Raw genomic sequence first — 22699 nt, forward strand, 5'->3', positions numbered from 1 at the left:
TCAGTTGAATATAAACATGCATCTCTGCTTGGCATTGATTTCAGTGCCTATAAATCTGTGGAGTAAAGCTCATGGGTGCGATTTGCCCCAAATTGATGCCAAGTATAAAAAAAATAATAAAAGTATTTTGAAAACAGAAATTCCATTTAAAAAGTGATTTATAAATAATAATACATCTTCTCATTAAAATGTAAGTTCTGAGAGATTGTTCATTTCAGTATCTCCAGGATAGAGAATGATAGCTCATACATTTTGCCCATTAAATAAATATCTGTGAAATGAGCTCTGCTCTCTGAACTTCTGTAGAACTACTGAATCACATAGTTTATAATCTGGTATAATTTTTATATGTGCTTCTCAACAGCAGTCAGCAGAAACCAGCGTAATGGCTAGCTCATCCACCATCATATTCCCGGACCTGGTTATACTTAAGTGCAGAAATTCAAATGGATTAAAGAAAGGACCAGAGTGTGTTTTATTCATCTATCCTTCTCAGTAACTATTTGTACAAGACATGTGGCTTGCTTCTTGCTTGACTAAGGATGTGCTTGGAATAAAAGAAATATTGTAATTGCTGCGATCTCAGAGAATGCTACAGTGTTGGATGTGGATGCTCCGGGGATGCCATGCAATCTCTCATCCCTGGCCTGGCTGGCTACCTATGTGACCAGGGTTTTGGAAGCTATTGTTCTTAGTAAATACTACCCATTAAATATCTTTGATACCCTCCTCCCAGTGAGCAAAAAATATATAAAGAATAAAATTGAAGCTGTACTTTCTATGGTGGCTAACCAACTGATCCAGGCCTATGCAAACTTGTTCGTCATTTTAATTTTCTGTGAAACAATTTCTGAAAATATGTGTAAGTCATTCTGGAGAATATTCCTATCTCCTACAGCAGCAAAACTGGTGCAGGGAAAGCTGGCATCTGGGAAAGTGAGCCTGGTACACTGTTTAGGTTAGTTCTTTATGCTGTTTATTATTATTATTATTTTGTAAAATACTATAGAAGACCTCCCTCTCCTTAGAACAGTGGAGCAGCCGCTGGCAGTATTCAGAGCAATCTCACCAAGCTAAAAACCCCATGTTTTACACAAACTCAGGTTTAAACTACCAGGTTCCGATTTTCTCTCAGGGTCCACTGAATTCTGCTCCCATCTTTGTCCCCACCCCAACCCCCCAAAGAAGCAATCAGACACACCTGAATTCAAAATTCATGCTCTGCCACTTATTCATTGTTGAACTGAGGCAGGTTACTTAACATTCTGAGCTTTAGCTCCTCATCTGTAAAATGCAGATGATAATAGGTGCATGTCCCCTGCAGAATGCTAGTGGAGATTAGGTTATATAGACAGGCATATCATTTGTAATGAGGATTATTTCTATAATCTCTAGTCCTCATTGTAAATTGTTTAGTCCAGAGCCATAATATGTGCTCCATGTGTAGCAACAATTATTAGAATTCCAGCCACTGATGAGGATATGAAACAGAAATTGAGGCTCACATTTACTCTCTGATATCGATTTGACCTTTGTAGCTCTGATTTTCCATTATAAAATGGAGGTAAAATTTTATATTTATTTTTAAAGAAATAAAAAATACAAATAAGTGATCACCTTATGAAGGACAATTGTGGTTATTAGCGTTGGTTTATATTTCTACTTCTATTTCTGGGTTAGGCCTTGTGACATTCCACCCACAGAAGTTAGTTTAGTGGGTCTGGTTCCATGGAGGACGCAATTCCTTTTTGCCCCAAGACATCTGTACCTTCCCTTCTCCTTATGGAGAGGGCAGTATGCCTCTGTCATTTGTAGTCCAAAGACCCAGGTAACATCTGTATTCTGGAAATATGTAGCAATTTTACCACTCCCCATAAAGACAAAAAGAGCTACTTTGGTATTATTTTAGTAAAAATCCAAGACTATAAACATTTAAAGGACTGTCATTTTATCAATGTGGTCAACTTGTGAGGTTGCATATGTATTTTAAGGAAACAGAATCTACCCTCAAAAGTGAGATACAAGTTGATACCTCATAGGTACTTGTTAAATCTTTACTCAGTTGAATTTCAATGAATTTTAAATGGTAGTTCAAATAACAATATATTTTTAAACTTAATTACATTTATAGACTGATATGGTTCTTAGTTATTCCTCCTTATGTGCCATGTGTTATTTGGCACTTTCAGGAATTATTGGTATGCTAGGAAAAAATAACCCGAAGGGTATAATTTCTGTACTTAACAGCTTTAAAATATTTCAAATGTCTATTACTCTGATGATATATGTGACAGCAGAAAAGACACAGCATTGTTGTCAAATCAGTGAGTCAGACAACGGACACAGTGAAACGTATCGGGCACGATTCAGAATGTGCACTGTTGCCACGGAAATTGATCTATGGTGGTGATTAATTGCTTTTGAAATTTTTATCAAAATTGATCTGTCCAATTTTCTGGCACTGGCACTGTGAGTCAAGTCTCACCCTGGAATTACATAAATCAATTTAGTCTGGACTTCTGTAAAAACTAGGGAGAGAGAGATAGAAGTAATTTCTGAGTTGTCAGTGACTGATGGATGTTCTGATTTCCCGGTTTTAGTAAAGAAAAGGTCTTACCGTAGCTGTCATAGGCATCCTCACTTACTCCATGACCGTAGTCATAGTATTCAGGCGCACTGCAACAGATTTAGACACCAATCAGCGTTACCGTAATCAGGAGGAATCAACCCAGAAACTCATGGAATTAGAAGGCAAATTGTGTGCTAAGGTAACATCCCAGGAAATTCTCTCTAGGCATTGAGAGGCATGAAATGCCATCCTAAAGACATATTCCATAAGAAAAATACAGATTATTGACCGGGAGTGCTATGATTTTCTCATGCCACCTCAGTACTTCTTTATCTCTATCCTCTAGTTTGATAAATCAAATTTCCCCTAAAACACAAGTGTAATACTTCAAAATTTGTCAAGAGCAGAGTTATAAAAGGTCTATTTCCAAGAAGAAGTGGTATATAAGATGACAAACTGGTCAATCATGAATGGTTCTTAATGTTGTTACCTTAAGAAATATGCATTGATTTCATCTTATCTTCCAAACTGTGGAATGATATTTATACTCCCTCTATCCTTTCCACAGCATGTCTGTGCACTCTCCAAATATTGAAGCACTTCATGGCCAGCAGGTATTTTCATGATATATTCAAATTTCGATAACTCTGGCAAAAGGTGGTCTTCCTCTATTTCTTACTCAAATGTTACTTAATAACCTCCCCCCCCCACCAATTATCCTTACTTTGTTCTGCAGCATCAATTTCATCCTTTAAGGCATTAGTCCTAACAGCATTTAAAATCTTACATCTCTTCTAGTCTTAAAAATTCTTCCCTCACCTCTATACGTCCCTCCAACTATTATCCCTTTCTCTGTCCCTTTACAGCAAATTTCTTGAACTTATTTCAGTCAGGCTGTTGTCTCTACTGCTCCTCTGAGTCAGCTCTTGTTAAGAGCTAGAAATTTTCAAATCCAATGGTCAAATCCTGGTCCTCATTTTACTTAATTTATTAGCACCATTTAACCTTTATTCACTTCCATGATCTTTTCTGTGGGTCTCTTAATTCACTTCATTTCTTCATTTTTCTCTGCTGATGCATCCTCATTTTCCTGGCCACTTAAGCCTGGAAACCACCAGGGATCAGTTATTAGACGTTTTTCTTATTTTATTCATACTTAACTACTTAGGCAAACTCATCCGATCCAATGGCTTTATCTACTCTGTTGACTTTCCAATTCAATTCCTTGACTTGCCACCTCCCCTCAACTCTGGTCTCTCCAACTGCCTACTGGACATTTCCATTTGGATGTCAAACTTAACATATCCAAATTTGAAAACTAAAATACTTCTAGTTGCCCCTCCCCAAATTTATTTGTCCCTTCTTTCCTAAGAGGAGCTGACCAGCTTGAGAATAATACATTTTCCAGTCTTCTTTCTATTTGGGTATAGCCATGTGCAGCAGTGATGTGTACAAATTCTTTGCGACTGCTTAAAAGTAAATTCCTTGCTCTCCATTTCCTTTCAACCCCCATGGAAATGGCAATGAAGGGAGTCACTTTGGAAGACACATGTTTATGATGCCATCATACTAGCTTGGACTCCTAAAAGGCATTATGGAGCAGAGTAAACATGCCTGCCTAGACTATACAGACTTTTCTCTTGTTCAAATGAGAATTTGGGGTGTGTTCTTATTATAGATGTTTAGTGCATATCCCAAATAATATAGTTGGCAATTAAAGCGATAGTTTTAAAGACAATAATAATTCAGTAAATATTTGCTGAATAAATAAATGATTAAATAAAAGAACTCAAAGAGATTATTATATTTGAACATGAATAATCTTGGAATATTTGCTATAAATATCTTTATAGCATTTTGTGTATATTTCAGAAGGCATACTCACACTGATGACAGTAAAAAAGAAAAATAACACTCATTTATTTTCTGACATAAATGAAATTCAGATTAAAAGTTAAAAAATGTTACTGACCTTTGCATGTATGATATTTACATGGCTATATTATTTTTCAACTTTTAAAATCATGTATGACATTAGTTTGAGAAAATAGACTATAGTACTAGCTCTGTGCTCTTCATTTCTTTTTTTCAGAAAGCTTTTATTTGCTTTACATTTGATTCATTTTTATCATGTTGAAATATGAGTAAAAGTAGACAAATGAATTCAGCATAAGCACAACCTGGTTATTTTCAATTCACTATTTTTCTATCATATTTCAGAAAATATACCAATCAAGGTTTCTAGACGTACTGCTACAATTATGAAGGTGCTAATTAAAATTATGACAATTATTGGCAATTTGGAATTCAATTATTCTGGAGGTTATAGTTCCTAAGAACTGGCACACACATAAAATCAGGCTATGTAACAATTTAGCTGGACTGGCTCCTTAAACAATACCTCATTCATTTTTAGTAAAATTCTATGTAATATTTTGGCAATTTGACATCAAGACCTTAGATACTAGTGAGTATTTGAAAGCAAATTAATAAGTAAATAAGTGGAGTGAAGAGAGGCATAAAAATATCAGGTTAATTTATCTATGGTAATTGTAAAATTAGAAAAAATCAAATTAAAATTTTCAGTTCTATTTTTTGGGGTATGAGGAAATTTTGCTCTAAATAGGCTATGATAGCAGTCACTAAGATACCTAATTAAATGGAAGCATAGGGTGATGCACCGGTGGCTCAGTGGCAGAATTCTTGCCTGCTGTACCGAAGACCCGGGTTCGATTCCCAGAGCCTGCCCATGCCAAAAAAACAAAAGTAAACTAAAAACTGAAGTGTACACAATAGAAAAAAGTTGGGATGAAACTTGGTTTCTGGGAAATCAAAAAATACATTCACCATAATTAAGCTTTTTTCCCACACATGTTTCCAGGAAGCCTACTTTGTAACATAATAGATTTTTATAGTGCTTTATAATCTAGTACGCAGTGTTCACAATCATGTGGTGGAAGAAATCACACTAACAGTGTAGTGGGCCTGTTCAGAAATCAGAATCTAACCATGTTTGTAAAGCAGTTTTTTCAGATAAACATTCATTAGCCAATTTTTATAAATTTAAATATTAGCAGTAAAATCAATGGGAATATAGCTCTATAGGAAGTATCCATATAAACAAACTAGTTAGACTTACATACTTGGGAAATAAATGGAGGATTCAATTTGTCAAAATCAACACTTTTATTAATTTCTCAATTGTTAACTTTCATAGAATATAAAAATTAGCAGGTATAGCTAAACTTTATAAAGACACCATGGCTTGCTGTGGACCTCATGAGGTCATAGTTTCCAGTTGTATTTAGTTAACCCACATTGCCTTTAATTTTAATTTTCTCTAATTTCTTGATTAAGGTGAAGACTGCTTCATTACTTTTAATTGTGGGCATGAATATGAAGAGGGAAAGTTTCGTTAAAACTTCATTAATTGCATTCTGAATTGAAGAAAAGTTAAAATGCAAAATAATATTTTAGAAGAAGAAATGAAATGGACAATGATAAAATGGAGGATTTATAGTTACCCAACTCAGCATTTAAATGGGTCCTTGTATTTGTTCTTTTAAGCATCTACACTGAAACTTCATTATACTGTGCATTTACACTGTATTTCAGAGATGCTTGTTAAGCAAGGATAAACTCTCAGCCAGCCCTCATTCTCAAATGGCAAACTGGTATTTTCTTTATTTTCAGACCCATTGATATTATGATCAGATCCTCTTTTAAGTTTTATAAAGCTTCATGAAAGTGTTATTTACAAAGCAATAAACTTAGTGTGCAGCTTAATGAGTTCAACACACAGGTATATGTATCAATTCTCACCAGCAACCACAATCCTCTTTCAATGTCATTCAAGCAGAAACTAAATGCTGTTGAGATAGAGGGATCCTCATCAGACAGCTCAAAATTCCACAGCTTCATTCTATATCAAACCACTTTCCCATCACCTGCTAATTCTGGTAGTTACTCTGGGTCCTTCCTTGGGGTACATGACCTATTGTTTCCAGCACTGAGGGTGAAGTTTAGCAACACAGCATATACTTTATGCCTGTCTTGAAAATGTGAACTATTTGCGAATAAATTTTAAAATTATTTTGATGTATATCCCTTCCAGATCAAACCTACTTTCCCACAGAAACTAGTTGCATGTCTCTCTCCTCCCCCATCTCTCTCAACATATTCTTTCACCTTCTTCATTGATTGCTATACAAAGTAATAACACAGATACCATAAAAATAATTTAGTAGTTACATATAGATGTATTTAGTCCATTTTGTAAAACAATAAAAATCCAACATATAGGGCCGAACACACTCTCACAGAAATTACAGTCTAGCAGAAAAGCATTAAATAAGAAATAAGGAGTGATTCATTAATTCATTTATTGTTTTCATTCATAATATGCTGAAACCCTGAAAATAAGTATAAATGACCGAGGTGAAGATGTAGCAAAGGCGCCCACAGCAGTGGATCAGCCTTAGCCAATGCCCAGAGGTGAGAGAAAGCATGGCACTAGCAGCTACTCCTCCAGAGTGGTTTACAATACGTGGGTTAGAATAAGAGAGAGAGAAGCTCAACATCAGATCTGGAGGGTCAGATATAGAAGAACCTTGTCTTAGCACTGATAAGGGTTTTGAATTTTAACTTATGGGCCTTTGAAAACAATGAAGAATTTAAGGAGAGGAGAGACATGATTATATCTTGCCTTAAACAGATCATTCTGTTGGCAGTGTCTCTCTTTTCCACTGTTATTTATATCATCAGCACCTGGCACATAGTAGGTGCTCAGTAAATATTCACTGAATAAATCAATGGATAAATAAATGCCTGTAAGATGAACATTTCTTTTCACAATCGCTGTCTTGTACTTTACGTCTGTATTTCCTCTGTATCCCTGAACTTGAGTTTTTGCTAAATTAAAATGTGTGAGAAAATTTGCATATTGGGTTAAATTATATGTAAACATAACTCATATTGTTTCGTTTCATTAGATGCTGCATTCAGGATCTAAGATTTGAACTACTCGATGTATTTTTTTTGCTACTTCATAGAGATAAAAAAGGTAAGACCAAGAGAAAAGAGAGGATAATTCTGACTTAGCTTCAGTTGGCAATTCAAAAAAGCATTTTGAAAGATTTTGTGGATACTGAGAGCAATACATAAATTGTCTAATGTTTTTGAGGTCTAAACTCAAATGCAAGGTTTATTAAAAAAGCAGAACTTGGTTCATTTTCTTTTTGATAATGTTTTCAATGACACCTAATAAATGTTATTTCCTTATGATTTAATCTTCTTTCTACCTCCCTACCAAAACATCCTCTGCCACCGGATGTTTAGAATCAAAAAATTTAAAATGGGAAAAGTACCAGTAACATTCTGGAATTACAAGAGAAATAGATACATTAACATGTACTTCAGATATGTTGAAATAAAAAAATATAAGTGTTCCAAGAAAAGCATGATGGTAAAGAAGACAGTAACAGATGAATACTGTGAGAATGTTCAATTCACTTTCTCTCCATGTATTCAACAAAATTTATTTTTCACCTACTATATACCAGACACTACTTTAGGTGCTTGGGGAGATACAAGTGAACAAAATAGACAAAGATACTTGATTTCATGAGAGAAATTAGAAAGAAGCAAATTCAACAAGAAAAATATAGGCTACGTTAAATAGTTACAAGTGCTAAGGAGAAAAAACTAAAGCTGGAAGGGAAACAGGAATGTCAGGGTAGGGAATGAAATTACAGCCAAAGTAGTTAAGAAAGGCTTTGCTGATGAGGTGATATTGGAAAAAATACCTGAGGGAGATGAAAAAGCAAGCCTTGGAAATCTGGTGATGATGGTGGGATGAAAATTCCAGGAAAAGTAATAGAGTATGTAAAAGCCTTGAAGTGGGAACATGCTTAGGGTATCCAGGGAATCGCGAGGAAGGCAGTATGTCAGGACAAGGATATTAATGGGAGAGTTTTAGGACATGAAGTTAAAAAAGGGGCAGGGCCAAATTCATCTCCATGTCTACCCCAAAATAGTAAATCCTTCTGGAAGCTGTATCTTAAGCTAACTTTCCTCTCTTTCTAGATTCTTAACTTTTCATATCAGATCCATTTCCAAGGCTTCAATGATCATAAAATGACTATTTCCAAAATAAAAATATAAATTGTTAGAATCCCCACAATCGCATTAAGTAGAATGACTGGTTCAAAGTAATATTAGTTATGATATTGTCATGGTAAAAATATACATTTTTTATCCAAATATTAAAAGTTATTTTTGGGGGTGCAACGGTAGCTCAGTGACAGAATTCTCACCTACTGTGCAGGAGATCCAGGGTCAATTCCCGGCCCATGTACTTCCCAAACAAAGAAACCAACAAAAACAAAGAAACAAAATTCAGCAAATGGTGCTTCATGGGCTACTTACAGGGAAAAAGAATGAAATGTGACCCTGCCATACAGCATACACACACACACACACACAAAACAGCAAGGTATTTTTTTAGTTAAGTGCAAAGTGACGTGGTATCTTACAGAAAACATTAATTTATTTGAAAGCAAGTAAATGTACTTGAATTTTGACAACTAAATTGAATAAATGAGCAATGGCCTCTGAATCCACTGTGATGATTAATACTATAAGTAGATACAAGTGAAGACTTGTATAATGTTCAGTGAGCTGCTGCCAATCAATTTCTAGGATTTAGAAATGAAATACTGTAAATCATTAAAAACAGATGGGTATAAAACTTAAAATGAGAATATCTAGTCACAAGAGGAAAGCATAAGAAAGAAAACAGACTGTATGTAACTGCTACTTTTGTATCAATAGTTACATCCATATGTATCCATGTGTTTTAGTTTGCTGACACTGCTGGAACCCAATATACCAGAAATGGAATAGCTTTTTTTTTTTCAATTTATTGAGAAATCTTCACAAACATACATTCCATACATGGTGTACAGTCAATGGCTCACAATATCATCACATAGTTGTGTATTCATCAGCATGATCATTTTTAGAACATAAGAAATAAAACTACAAAAGAAAAAACTCAAACATACCATTACCCTTACCCCTCCCTCTCATTGACCACTAGTATTTCTATCTACCCAACTTATTTTATCCTTTGTTCCCCCACATTATTTATTTATTCATTTGTTTGTCTATTTAGTTATTTACCTTTTTTTTTTTACTCATCTGTCCATTGCCTGGATAAAAGGAGCATCAGACACAAGGTTTTTACAATCACACAGATACTTCGTAAAAGTTGTATCTTTATACAATTGTCTTCAAGAATCAAGGCTACTGCAATACAGACTTTGCAAATACTTCTTAATTCTCTGCCCAGATTACTCTGGGATATATTGGGGCATCACACTAACCTGGGCAAACCAACAAAATCTCACACCCTATTCAAGATTCCGTGTACTTATAATGTTCAAGAAAACTGACCAGACAAGTTAAATTTGGAAATGTACTACCCAAAACATAAATTTTGCACCAAAAAAATCTCTCCCTTTGGTCTCACACAGAAGTTGAAGTTTTAAGATATGGACAATATTATCCTTTACCCTGTGTTCTGATATAACTTAGTCCTATCCAGATAAACTTCATTCATATTTCTACTCGGTTTGATCACTTTTCAAACTTTTTAAGACAGTTCCTGCATGGAGTACTGCTGACTTTCAAAGCTTCAGAGCTCTAACTCTGAGTCTCAAGTGCTACATAAATACCTGAAGCTTCTGGGAACAACCAGGTTATAATAAACAGCTCAGTATCTCAGAATTTATAAATAGCAGTTACACTTCTTGAATATTTCTGACAGTTGTAAGGGCTTACAATCTAGGACCTTTTACAATAGGCCCCAACCTGATAAACCATGTTCTTGATCTCCGTTCACCAAGTTTTGATATTATAATTGGTCCATATGATTGAGGCATGATAATATTTGTCTTTTTGTTTCTAACATGTCATTTAACATACAGTCCTTAAGGTTCATACACCTAGTTGCATGCCTCACAACCTTATTCCTTCTTACAGCCTTTCAGCAGTCCACTGTATGTATACACTACAGTTTCCTCTTCCACTCCTCAGTTATTGCTCCCTTAGGCCACCTCCATCCATTGTGGAAAAATAGCTTTTAAAAGAGGAATTTATTAAGTTACAAGTTTACAGTTCTAAGACCATGAGAATAGCCGAATTAAGGTACCAACAAGAGGTTACCTTCACTGAAGAAAGGCAGGTGCCATCTGGAACACCTCTGTCAGCTGGGAAGGCATGTGGCTGGCATGTCAGTCCCTTCCTCCTGGGTTCCATTGCTTTTGGCCTCTGTTTCCTGTGGGGTTTCTTCACCTGGCCTCTCCTGGGCTGGGTTTCATCTCTTGGCTTCCCTTGGCACTGTCCAGATTCTGGCTTGCTTCACATATCATGGGAAGGCACAAGGTGATGTCTGCTGGGCTCTGCATTTCCAAATGTCTAAGTCTCATATTGTCTTTCTCAGCTCTGAAACAATTGTTCTCTAAGTGTCTGAATCTGAGATTTTTCTAAAGTGTTACCTACTCTTTTAAAGGACTCTAGTAAACTAATCAAGACCCACCTTGAAGGGGTGGAGTCACATCTCCATCTAATCAAAAGGCCACATCCACAAGTGGGTGTGTCACATTGCCATGGAAATAATCCAATCAAAGTTGCCCACCCTAAACAATAGGTCTGGCCCTACAAAATTGGATCAGGATTAAATATCACTTTTCTGGAGGTACATAATAGTTTTAAACAGGCACGCCATGTATAACTTTTAAATTCTTAAATAATCTAATCTTTTAAGACCAAAGTTACAGGTACCAATATTGTTGGAATGAATAAGAAAATATGAAATGTATAGCTAAAATTATTTAGCCAACATTATGTGTAAATTTTTTATATATTTTAATTTTTCATTCAAGAATTTTTCCAAAAAAAATTGGCCTTCATTTGGACAATCAGATAATTAGCATATGCAAATTAAGCTTCCTGATATTGGAAATTAATATACACAAATATCACCATTTGCTTTGTTGAGAATGAACTATCATTGCATTCACATTGTTAGTATATAAAAACTTGGTATGCCAATAACACCAAATCCTTAAACTCTTCTGCATAACTTTTATTTTATATATTTCAAGTACAGAAGTAATCAAAAAATATATATATATTTTTTTTGCATAGGCAGGCTCTGGGAATTGAACCTGGGTCTTTGGCATTGCAGGTGAGAATTCTGCCACTGAGTCACTGCTACCCACCCTCAAAACAGATTTTAAAGAAATGAAACTCTATTAAAATATTTTATTTAAAATGGGAATATACTGATCATTTTGTGTGGTGCTAAAAATATTAAATGAAATATGTCGTCTTTGGTGTGTGTGTTTTTTTCAATCCTAATGTATGTACCTTCTTTGTGGTCAAATATCCGTGGCTTTTACAGAGCTTTAACAAAGGAAAAATAAAATCCCATTTGAAATTCCATCAAGCTTGCATAAGTAATTTTTAAATAGTTTTGTAATTTTATTATTGTATTATTCATTTATTTATTTACTTGCTGCATTCAACCAATAGTGTTCCCCAGATAACACTGTGTTATACAGCAGTAGTGTATGTGCATGAATAAAGTAAATTTGTGCCTTCCAACATTAACTGGTAAACTAAATACATTAAATATAGACATATATACTGATAGATAGAGATAGATAGTTGATAGATAGATGGATAGATAGGTAAAGACAAATAAACATGATAACTTCCCGCAGTTGTTTTTCTGGCCACTTAATCAAAGTTATAAATCTCTACACAGTGGTAACTTATTGTGAGACTGGGAAAGTCCAAAGTCTCAAGAACGGAGAACAGTGAGGTCTCTGTTCTATGGTACATTTGGAGGTAAATCAGTATTGATACTAAAAATGATACAAAAGAAAACAGAACACAGTAAGAAATATATTTGAACTTAAAATCAAGAGCTGCTATTTTGTGTGTTTGTGAATGTGCCACCTTGGAAATCATTTAATCTTTTCACCTTTAATATGGCAGTGCTGATATTAAAATCAATTATTAATGAGATAACCTCTGACAGCACCATAAGTATCCAGCATATAGCAGGTATTCAATAAATAATTATGTGTCAATGTCCAATCAATGAAAGTATAGACATAAAATTCCTCTTTTTCATATTCATAAAGGTTGCAGTGCTGATAGAGATTTCATCTTCCTGAAATACTGCGAAACATGAAACAACCATACCTGCCCTCTTATGTTTCAGTTGATGGTATTTAATGTTCACAGGATGAAATACAGATCGATTATTCATGAGGGAAGTGACACATTTGTTCTGCTCATAGGTTAAGGATCAAGAGAGATGATCTATATAGATATCCAGTTCAAAATTGTGATCAGCTTTGCAGCATCCCTTTTTTAGAAACTGGATGTTTTGAGAGTGCCCAAATGAGAGAGAAATAGTATTTAGACATGTTTTTGTTTTCTGAATTTAACACTGCATACGTTTCTGCAAATGGACTCCCTTTATATAGTCTTTAATCATTTATTTCCAATTCAGCTTGTGTCTTTTGATTACTTTGACCCTTTATTACATAAATGAGGGGTGAGCAATTTTATAACAAACACATTAATCTTCTGTTTTATTGTGTGGAATTATCATTAGAATGGAGCAACTATTTTCTATAAATAAGACCTTCAACTGACTGATTAATTAAGCTCAGTGGTACATGGCAGTACTAAATGAACTGTTACATGCCTTAGGTACAAATACATAAAAGCTATTGAACCATAGTTTGAAATGGACATAATTTTAATTGTATACAAATATTTCTTTGGCTAAGTCATAATTCATGAGTAACAGTAGATTTCAATGCTGTAAACATCAGCATAATTTCTAATTATTCAATCCTCTAATCTGGTTGATTTAGAGACTGAATTCAGTGTTGCAAGTTGAACTATGGCTACACGTTACAGAGATTCATGGTCTTCCTCATTTAAAACATAAATGGAATCTCACCTTTTTTTGTTATGTTCCCAAACTATTCACTATTTATTAAAGGTTTTTTTTTTTTATGCATCAGACTTTGGAAATTTAAGTAAATATAATAGACTTAATAAAACAATATGTGAACTGATAACAGTGATTCCATTCTGATAAGTTTTATGTGAGAAAACCAAGGCCATGCTTTTCCTGAGCCTCTCAGGAAGTAACTTACATCAAGAGAGGCTTTAACTATTTTATGATTAGAAGCAATAACAGGTCTGCTTATTACTTAATATGTACAGTAACCAATTATCACAATGAGAGAGGAAATCAGGATTGCGACTGCTTGTCTCTGTACACCACCACTGTGCACAGTTGGACTTGAATTGTAATTATGTATTTAAACATCACTCTTCTCTGATCCTCAGGCCGAGTAATAATTCCTTAGAACAGTCACAAACACTTTTCTATTTACTTTCTAATCACCTATTCAGTCTTATCCCCATAACTCCTCTCTTACATACTGTTTCGGATAGAATTTTGTCCCCCCATAAAATATGCTCAAGTCCTAATCCCCAGTATTTAAGGATGTGACCTTATTTGGAAGGATGATCATTACAAATGCCATTTGACAAGTTAAAATGAGGTCATGCTGGAGCAGGGTGTGCTGTTAATCCAATATGATTGCTTTCCCTATAAGAAGAGGAAATGTGGACAGAGACAGACACAGGGAAGAACGCCATGGCTTGCTGGCCACCACCAGAAGCCAGAAGAGGTACGGGATAGATTCTTCCCTACAGACTTTGGAGGGAACATGACCCTGCTGAGGCCCTGATTGCAGACGTCGAGCCTCTAGAACTGTAAGACAATTTCTGTTCTTTTAAGTCACCCAGTAGGTGATACTTTGCTATGGCAGCTCTAGGAAACTGACTAAACCCTACTCGAAGACATGGTGGAATGCATCCCAAAGACATAAATCCTTTCATGATCCCATGCTTCTGACCATGGTAATCCTTCTGTTTAGATGGAACTTCCTCCATTTCTTGACCTTGAAAAGTATTTATCATCTTCTTGGGATCCAGCTCAATCACTTCTTATTAAAATTTACCTGACCTCCCCAAGAAGATGTCACCCCTTCTTCTGTGAGGCTTTGTTCATATCTTCATACACAACTCTTCTCATTGCACCAGAACTGCATTTTTGCCTCAGAATAGTGTCTAAACTTTAGTGTACATAAGTATCACAGGGGTACTGTGTGAAAAACTCAAAATTCCAGAGTTCCTTTCTTCAGATTCTAATTCAACTGGCCTAAGCATGTATCAGAAATAGGCAGTTTCATTTACAGATGTTGCTGATGCAGAAGTCTAATTTCTACTTTGCAAAAACTACACTAGACTAAATCAAAGGCCAGGCCATGCCTTACTTGTTTCTGTATATAGAGGCTCAGAATAGTGACATTCAATGAATGTTTATTGAATAAATGGATAGTTTTAAAATACTACATAATTTATTTGTGAATAATTTGTAGCTGTTTTACAGTACAGTTATGTAGATTCATGGCTCTGTCCACAACTGGTCTCATGGAATTTTAATTAGTAGTCAATGTCAACTAAAAGGTTGATACTGAAGCTTGTTCTTGATATACAATGCCTTCCCCCAATTTTTAAAAAATTACTTGAATAAAGAAACATAAAATATGCTTATTAAATCACATAAAGTAGGAGGTTGTTGGTTGCTTTTTTAACTTGCATGCTCTCATTTTAACTTGCATGAGGTAATGCTACCTCAAGCATGCTCTCATTTTAACTTACTGAATGCCATCTTCATTAGTTGTTACACCATCCTTTTTTGGTACCACCATGCTAATATGCTCATTTTAAGACCAGGTATCCAAAAAGGTAGATCAAAGCCAATAATAAGAAGCCTAAATAACAAAGTGAAATGCCACAGAGATAAATGTACATTCAGGTTAAAAAATCAGTTGCAAAGACACAGGATGGTGCTAGAACTGGCTCGACAGCAGTTCATTTAGAAAACCCTAAGTTTCAGCTGAAAGTAAGTTCAATAAAACCCAATAATGTGTCATAGCCATTTAAGAAAATCACATAGATTAAATTGAAGGACTTTGAGATGAAGAACAAAAGGTGAATTAGGGCCATTTCTTTGTGCCAGTCAGCTAACATAAAGTATCACAATATTTTTGTGCCATACTTTAAGATGGACATTTGGATACTTGAAGTGATTTTGTAAGAGAACAATTAAGGTACCTGTTGAAATGAAAATCATGACAACACAGTTGAGGGAAATCATGGTATATGAGCATTTACCCTAGGTAACAGTTTGTTACTGCTGCCATAATGTTGCCTTACATGCAATGCAAAATATCAATGGTATACATCAATCAGAAACTACTTTAAAAAAAAATCATGTGTTTTAGCGCTGGATGCTGGATGGCATTGGCTGATCTTGGATGGATTTAACTTGGATCCCCATTCCAAGCTACTGTTAAGAGTTGATTTTGGCTTCTTCCTGAGGTCTGGGCTACAGATGTGCTCATTCTGGAGCTTAGACTGAAGGGAGAAGCTCTTTCCATGGTGACAGTAAGAGGAAAAGTGGGAAACTCACAGGTTTTAAGGTCTAGGCTTAGAAATGGCACATGAAAACTTCCTCATGAGATGTTTACAAAGTATCAAAAATAGATGTGTGGCAAACACAAATGCTCAGGATTATGGCTATCATTATTATCATCAGAAGCTTGGCACTCTTGGTAATGAGATCAACAAGTGTTTCCTGTGTAGCCCTTCAACATTCTCTTTCCTCTTTCACCCATCTCCTGCAACTCAATTTTATTGCATATTATATAATACAGGTCCAAAATCACTTATCCTTGAAACTGAAGTATTTTATTAAATTGGACATTTGAATTCATTTGTTAACAGAACCTACCAAGAGTGACAAGAGTCTATTTATAGTCTTCATTTAGCCTCCTTCATTTAGTGTAGCTGTTCATATGTCTCACATAAATTACATCAATATGGATATCTTGGTCCAGATGCAACATACAGTATTTTGCCTTTTAAAATCCAAACAGTTGTGACTTTGAAACATCTGGTCTAAAGTACTACAGTATGTTAAACCTGTAAGTTTAATGCACCATGTTTGCTCACTGTTCTATTTCCAGCACCTAGCAAATATCAAGCCCTTAATAGACGCTATTTTAATGAAACAGTAAAGGGTACTGAGGATATTATAAACTGGATTCTAACTATGTAAAATGAATAATTTCTATATCCTAGTTTGACTGCATTCCCCACTCTTTCCATATTCTGAGTCCTCACAAAATGTAGAGTAAGGCTTGTTTTTGTTTTTCCAATTGTAAGATTCTAAGAACACAGAACTCTATCTTTTCAATCTTGACCATGATGCTGGAAAAATATTTCCCTTTTAAAATTAGGAATGTCCAAGTGCAAAAAAGCTAAGATCTGGAGGTTTTCTTTCTTTCTTTCCTTTGATTGAAAAATCACTAAGAAACCAAAGAAAGCAACAAGAGCATGGGATGGTGGTACCAAAAAAGGATGGCATAACAACTAATGAAGACCTTTTGAGCTCAGAAGACCAGGTCAGCCCAGTGTAGAAAAAAAGATGATTATGATTTTCTTCAAAGATGAATTTGATTTTACTAATTTCTAGGTTTGATAAAATTAGCATCCAAATATAATTATGTTCTTACCTTCTAGTGCTATAGAAAGGCTTTCCTGTTTCCTTCCTATTGTTTTAGTCAAAAGTCTGCCACAGTCAAAAATCTTATCAGCTGATCATCTGAAGGACACCTAGTTCCTTTAATCATATTCTCATTTCTTTGTCTTTGCATGTAATGATGCTCTTTCCTGGCTAAAGCTTACTAATCAATCCAATGTGGGCTTGGCATCAGCTCTCCTGGGAAGCCTTCTGTGGCACTTTCTCTTAATCTGCCATTTGGGTGCCTCTTATGTTCTCTCCTTTCTTCTACTACATCTCTCTAGTACAGTACTTATCACATTTTAAAAATATTTATATACAATTATATATAATTTTTAAAATATTTATTTCCATGTCTTCCCTCTTCCTTAAATGTCCCCAGGTAGTCCACTCTTGGATTTTAAAATATCCTTCACCATGTGAAGACCACGTGGTGACTTCAAAATAGGTTTTCTATAGGACTCACTGTTCCTGAGCCCTTGGAAGCATTTTCTGGATACTAACACTTCTCTCCATTGTGACAATTTTAGAGCAGAATTAAACAAACAAACAAACAATGAGCATGGCTAGTCTGCAGATATGCTTGGTATAGTCGCCATAGTTTAAAAATGATTTTTAATGTCATTTTAGTGAACTATATTCATATAGCATGTAATCTACCAAACTGTACAATCAATGGTTCACAGTATCTTCATATAACTGTGCATTAATCACCACAATCAATTTTTGAACATTTTCATTACTCTGGAAAATAAAATAAAGAATAAAAAAATGTACACCCAGAACATCCCATACCCTTTATCCCCTCCTACTATTTATTTTTTGTCTTTATTTTCTTACTCATCTGTCCATACACCGAATAAAGGGAGTCTCAGTCACAAGGTCTTCACAATCACCCAGCCACAATGTGAAAGCTACATAGTTATGCAATCATCTACAAGAATCAAGGCTATTGGATTACAGTTGAACAGTTTCAGGTATTTCCTTCTAGGTATTCTAGTACACTAAAAACTAAAAAGGGATTTCTATATAATTCATAAGAATAGCTTCCAGAATGACCTCTCAACTCTATTTTAAGTCTGTCAGCCACTGCAACTTTATTTTGTTTCATTTCCCTTCCCCCTTTTGGTCAAGACAGCTTTCTCAATCCCACGATGCTGGCTCCAGGCTCATCCCCGGAAGTTATGTTCTATGTTGCCAGGGAGATTTACACCCCTGGGAGTCATGCCCCATGTTAGGGGGTGAAAAATGAGTTTAACTGCAGAGTGGCTTAGAGAGAGAGGCCACATCTGAGGAACAAAAGCGGTTCTCTGGGTAAATTCTTAGGCATAATTATAAGTAGGCTTAGCTTCCCCTTTGTCAGAGTAAGTTTCAAAAGCCCCAAGACTGAGGGCTTGGCCTGTTAAATTGGTAGTTCCCAATGCTGGCAAGAATATCAGGAATTCACTAGGTGGGGAAATTTGATTTTTCACACTTTCTCCAGTCCCTCAGGGGGACTTTGCAAATACTTTTATATTTTCTGCCCAGATTACTCTGAGATGTATTGGGGCATCACACTAACCTGGACAAACCAATAAGATCTCACTCTCTATTCAAGGTTCCATGTAATTATGGTGTTAAAAACTGGACTACACTACCTAATTAAATTTGATAGTGTGCTATAGAAAATATAAATTTTATACCAAATAAATAACTCTTACTTTGGTCTCACACAGAAGTTGAAGTTCAAAACAGTAAATAAAATCCTTATCCTTTTAGTCTAATTTGCCTTAGTTCTAACCAGAGCAGCTTCATTTATATCTCTAATTGAAGTTTGATTTACTTTCCAGCTTTTTTTAGCAGTTGTTGTTTGGGGTAATGCTGACTTTCAAAACTGAAGAACTCTAGGTCTGGGTCTCAGTCGTTAGGCAGATAACCGAAGTTCCAGGGGTTGACCAGGAACTTATATTCAAAGAGCTCAGCATTTCAGAATTTAGAAATAACCATTCCACTTCAGGAACACATGTGACTGCTCTAAGAGCTTACAATCTAGAACCTTTACAATAAGCCTTCCCCTGATAACCCATGCTCTCAAATTCCATTCTCAGAGTTTGCTCATTATAGTTAGATCGTATTAGTGAGGACTTAAAATATTTGTCTTTTCATTTCTGGCTTATTTCAATCAACCTACCATCCCTAAAGTTAATTCACCTAGTTGCATGACTCACAGCTTCATCCCTTGCAGCTGCTCAATATTCCATTGTATATATTCATCACAGTTCACCCATCTCTCCATTAGTTGATGTACCCTTAGGCCACCATCATCCATTGCAAATTGTGAATACTGCCATCATAGACAACAGTGTGCAAATATACATTCGTGTCCCTGCTTTCAGTTCTTCCAAGTATATACCTAATAATGAGGGTTGTAGGATCATATGACAACCCTGCACAACACATAACACAACCCTGGTGTTTCCTCCTGTGGAAACATCTCACTGACCTCTCAGAGGGGTTGCACCATCCTACTTTCCTACCAACAGTGAACTGGTGCCTCTCCCTCTCTTCACATTTTCTCCAGCACTTCCACCTTCCTGTCTATTTTTGAACAGTTTTATTCATACACCATGCAATCCACCCTAACAATCAATCAATGGTTCCTGGTATAATCACATTTACCACCAAAATTAAAATGAAGAAGAGGGAAAAAAAAAGAAGAAAAAATAAAAAGGAGAAACATCACCACCACCAACAAGAATCCCATGTCCCTCCTTTATATCTCCTCTTACTGACATTTAGCTTTGGTATACTGTCTTTGTTACATTTAATGGAAGCAAATTACAATGTTACTGTTAACTATAGACCCTAGCTTGTATTGACTGTAGTTTTTCCATATACCATTCCATTTTCAACACCTTGCAATGTTGACATTCATTTGTTCTCTCTCATATAAAAACCATAATATATTGTACATTTAATCACAATCATTGTCCGCTCTAGTTTCACTCAGTTATATAGTCTCATTCATCATCATCTATCTTTCCTTCTGGTGTCATACATGCACCTAGCCTTCATCTCTCAACCATATTCATACTCAGCTTTGTTCAATGTCCTCTTTCAACATCAAATACCCAATCTCTGCCTCTTTCTATCTCAGGATAACCTGTTCTTAACTTTAATTCTCAAAGTTCACTCATTAATGTTAAGTCATATTAGGGAGACCAAACAGTATTTGTCCTCTTGTTTCCGGATAATTTCACTCAGTATAATGTCCTCAAGATTCATCCACATTGTTAGATGCTTCATGACTTTGATCTGTCTTAACAGCTGTGTAATATTCCATTATATGTATATACCACAGATCATTTATCCACTCATCTGTTGATGGAAATTTGGGCTGTTTCCATCTTTTGTCAAGCATGAATAATATAAATACTGATGTGCAAATGTCCATTCATGCCCTGCCTTCAGTTCCTCTGAATATATACTTAGTAAAGGGATAGTGGGTTCATATGGTAATTACACAATTAGCTTCTTGAGCGACCATCAAACTGCTTTCCAGAGTGATTGTACCATTTACATTCCCACTAACTGAGAATAAGTGTGCCTCTTTTCCATATTGACTCCAACACTTGCTGTTTTCTGTGTGATTTTGATGTGCATTTCCCTAACAGCCAGTGAGGTTGAACAACTTTTCATGTTTTTAAGTCATTTGTATTTCCTCTTTGGAAAAGTGTCTGTCAATGTCTCTTGCTCATATTTTAATTGGGTTGTTTATCTTTTTTGTTGTTGAGTTATAGGATCTCTTTATATATTCAGGATATTCAACCATTATCTGAAACATGGTTTCCAAATATTTGTCTCCCATTGCATAGGCTGATGTTTTACTTTCCTGACAATGTCTTTTGATGCACTAAAGTGTTGAATTTTGAGGAGATCCCATTTATCTATTTCTTCTTTCATTGCTCACGCTATTGGTTTAAGGTCTAGGAAACAACCTCTTATCAAAAGATCTTTAATAATCTCCCTACATTCTCTTCTAAAAGTTTTATGTTCATAGATCTAATGTTTAGGTTTTTGATACATTTTGAGTTAATTTTTATTTAAGGTGTGAGATAGGTGTCCTCTTTCATTCTTTTGAATATGAATTTCCAGTTCTCTAAGCATCATTTATTGAAGAGGCTGCTCTGTTCCAGGTGAGTCAACTTGACAGCCTTATCAAAGATTTACTGTCTGTAGATGAAACAGTCTATTTCTGAACACTCAATTTGATTATCTTGGTCAGTATATCTATCTTTATGCCAGAACCATGCTGTTTTGACCACTATACTTCTTAATATGCTTTAAAGTCAGGTAGTTAGAGACCTCCCACTTCATTTCTGTTTCTCAAGATATTTTTAGCTATTTGAGACACGCTGCCCTTCCAAATACATTTTGTTATTCATTCTTCTATTTCTGCAGTGTAAGTTGTTGTGATTTTCATTGGTATTGCAAAAGCAATTTGGGTAGAATTGACATCTTAACTATATCTAATCTTCCAATCCATGATCATGGTATGTCCTTCCATTTATTTGTCTTCTTTATTTCAGCAATTTCTTGTAATTTTCTGTGTATAGCTCTTTTGTGACCTTGGTTAAATTTATTTCTAATATTTGATTCTTTGGTTGCTATTGTGAATGAATTGTTTTCTTTGTCAGACTGTTCATTATTAGTGTACAGAAAGATTACTGATTTTTGTGTGTTGATTTTGTATACTGCCACTTTGCTGCACTTATTTATTAGCTCCAGTAGCTCTGCTGTAGAGTTTTCAGGATTTTCTATATATAGGATCATGTCATCTATAAACAGTGAAAGTTTTATTTCTTCCTTTGCAATTTTGATGCTTTTTATTTCTTTTTCTTGCCTAATTGCTCTAGCTAGAATTAGAATTAATGTTGAATAACAATGGTGACAGTGGGCATCGTTGTCTTGTTCCTGATCTTAGAGAGAAAGCTTTCAGTCTTTCCCCATTGAGTATGATGTAAGCTGTGCGTTTTTCATATATACCCTTTATCATGTTGAGGAAGTTCGTTTCTATTCCTATCTTTGAAGCATTTTCATCAAGAAAGGATGTTGATTTTGTCAGATGCCTTTTCTGCATCAATTGAGATGCCCATGTGGTTTTTTCCACTTTGATTTACTGATGTGGTGCAGTACATTAATGACTTTAATGTGTTGAACCATCCTTGCACACTTGGAATAAATCCCACATGATCATGGTGTATAATTCCTTTCATGTGCTGCTAGATTTGAATTGTGATTATTTTGTTGAGGATTTCTGCATCTATATTCATTAGAGATTGGTCTGTAGTTTTCTTTTCTAGTAGTATCTTTGTTTGGCTTTGGAATTAGGGTGATGT

General features: G+C 35.2%; 1 protein-coding gene across 4 annotated transcripts in view; it reads right to left on the reverse strand.

Annotated features, from left to right (window-relative positions):
- The window catches only part of KHDRBS2 (KH RNA binding domain containing, signal transduction associated 2), a 616081-nt gene that overhangs the window by 51733 nt on the left and 541649 nt on the right, over positions 1-22699 (reverse strand). For 2 of the 4 annotated variants that reach the window (XR_013176183.1, XM_077162167.1), the window contains exon 8: positions 2618-2676. The exons of the other annotated variants lie outside the window; for them this stretch is intronic. Coding sequence is in view for 1 of the 2 variants with exons in the window: in XM_077162167.1 (XP_077018282.1) it covers positions 2618-2676 (59 nt within the window). In the remaining variant the exon portion in view is untranslated. The remainder of the gene's footprint in view (positions 1-2617; positions 2677-22699) is intronic. 4 annotated transcript variants of the gene reach the window in all.

The sequence above is a fragment of the Tamandua tetradactyla genome, chromosome 5 (assembly GCF_023851605.1).
Source record: "Tamandua tetradactyla isolate mTamTet1 chromosome 5, mTamTet1.pri, whole genome shotgun sequence".
Taxonomy (NCBI): domain Eukaryota; kingdom Metazoa; phylum Chordata; class Mammalia; order Pilosa; family Myrmecophagidae; genus Tamandua; species Tamandua tetradactyla.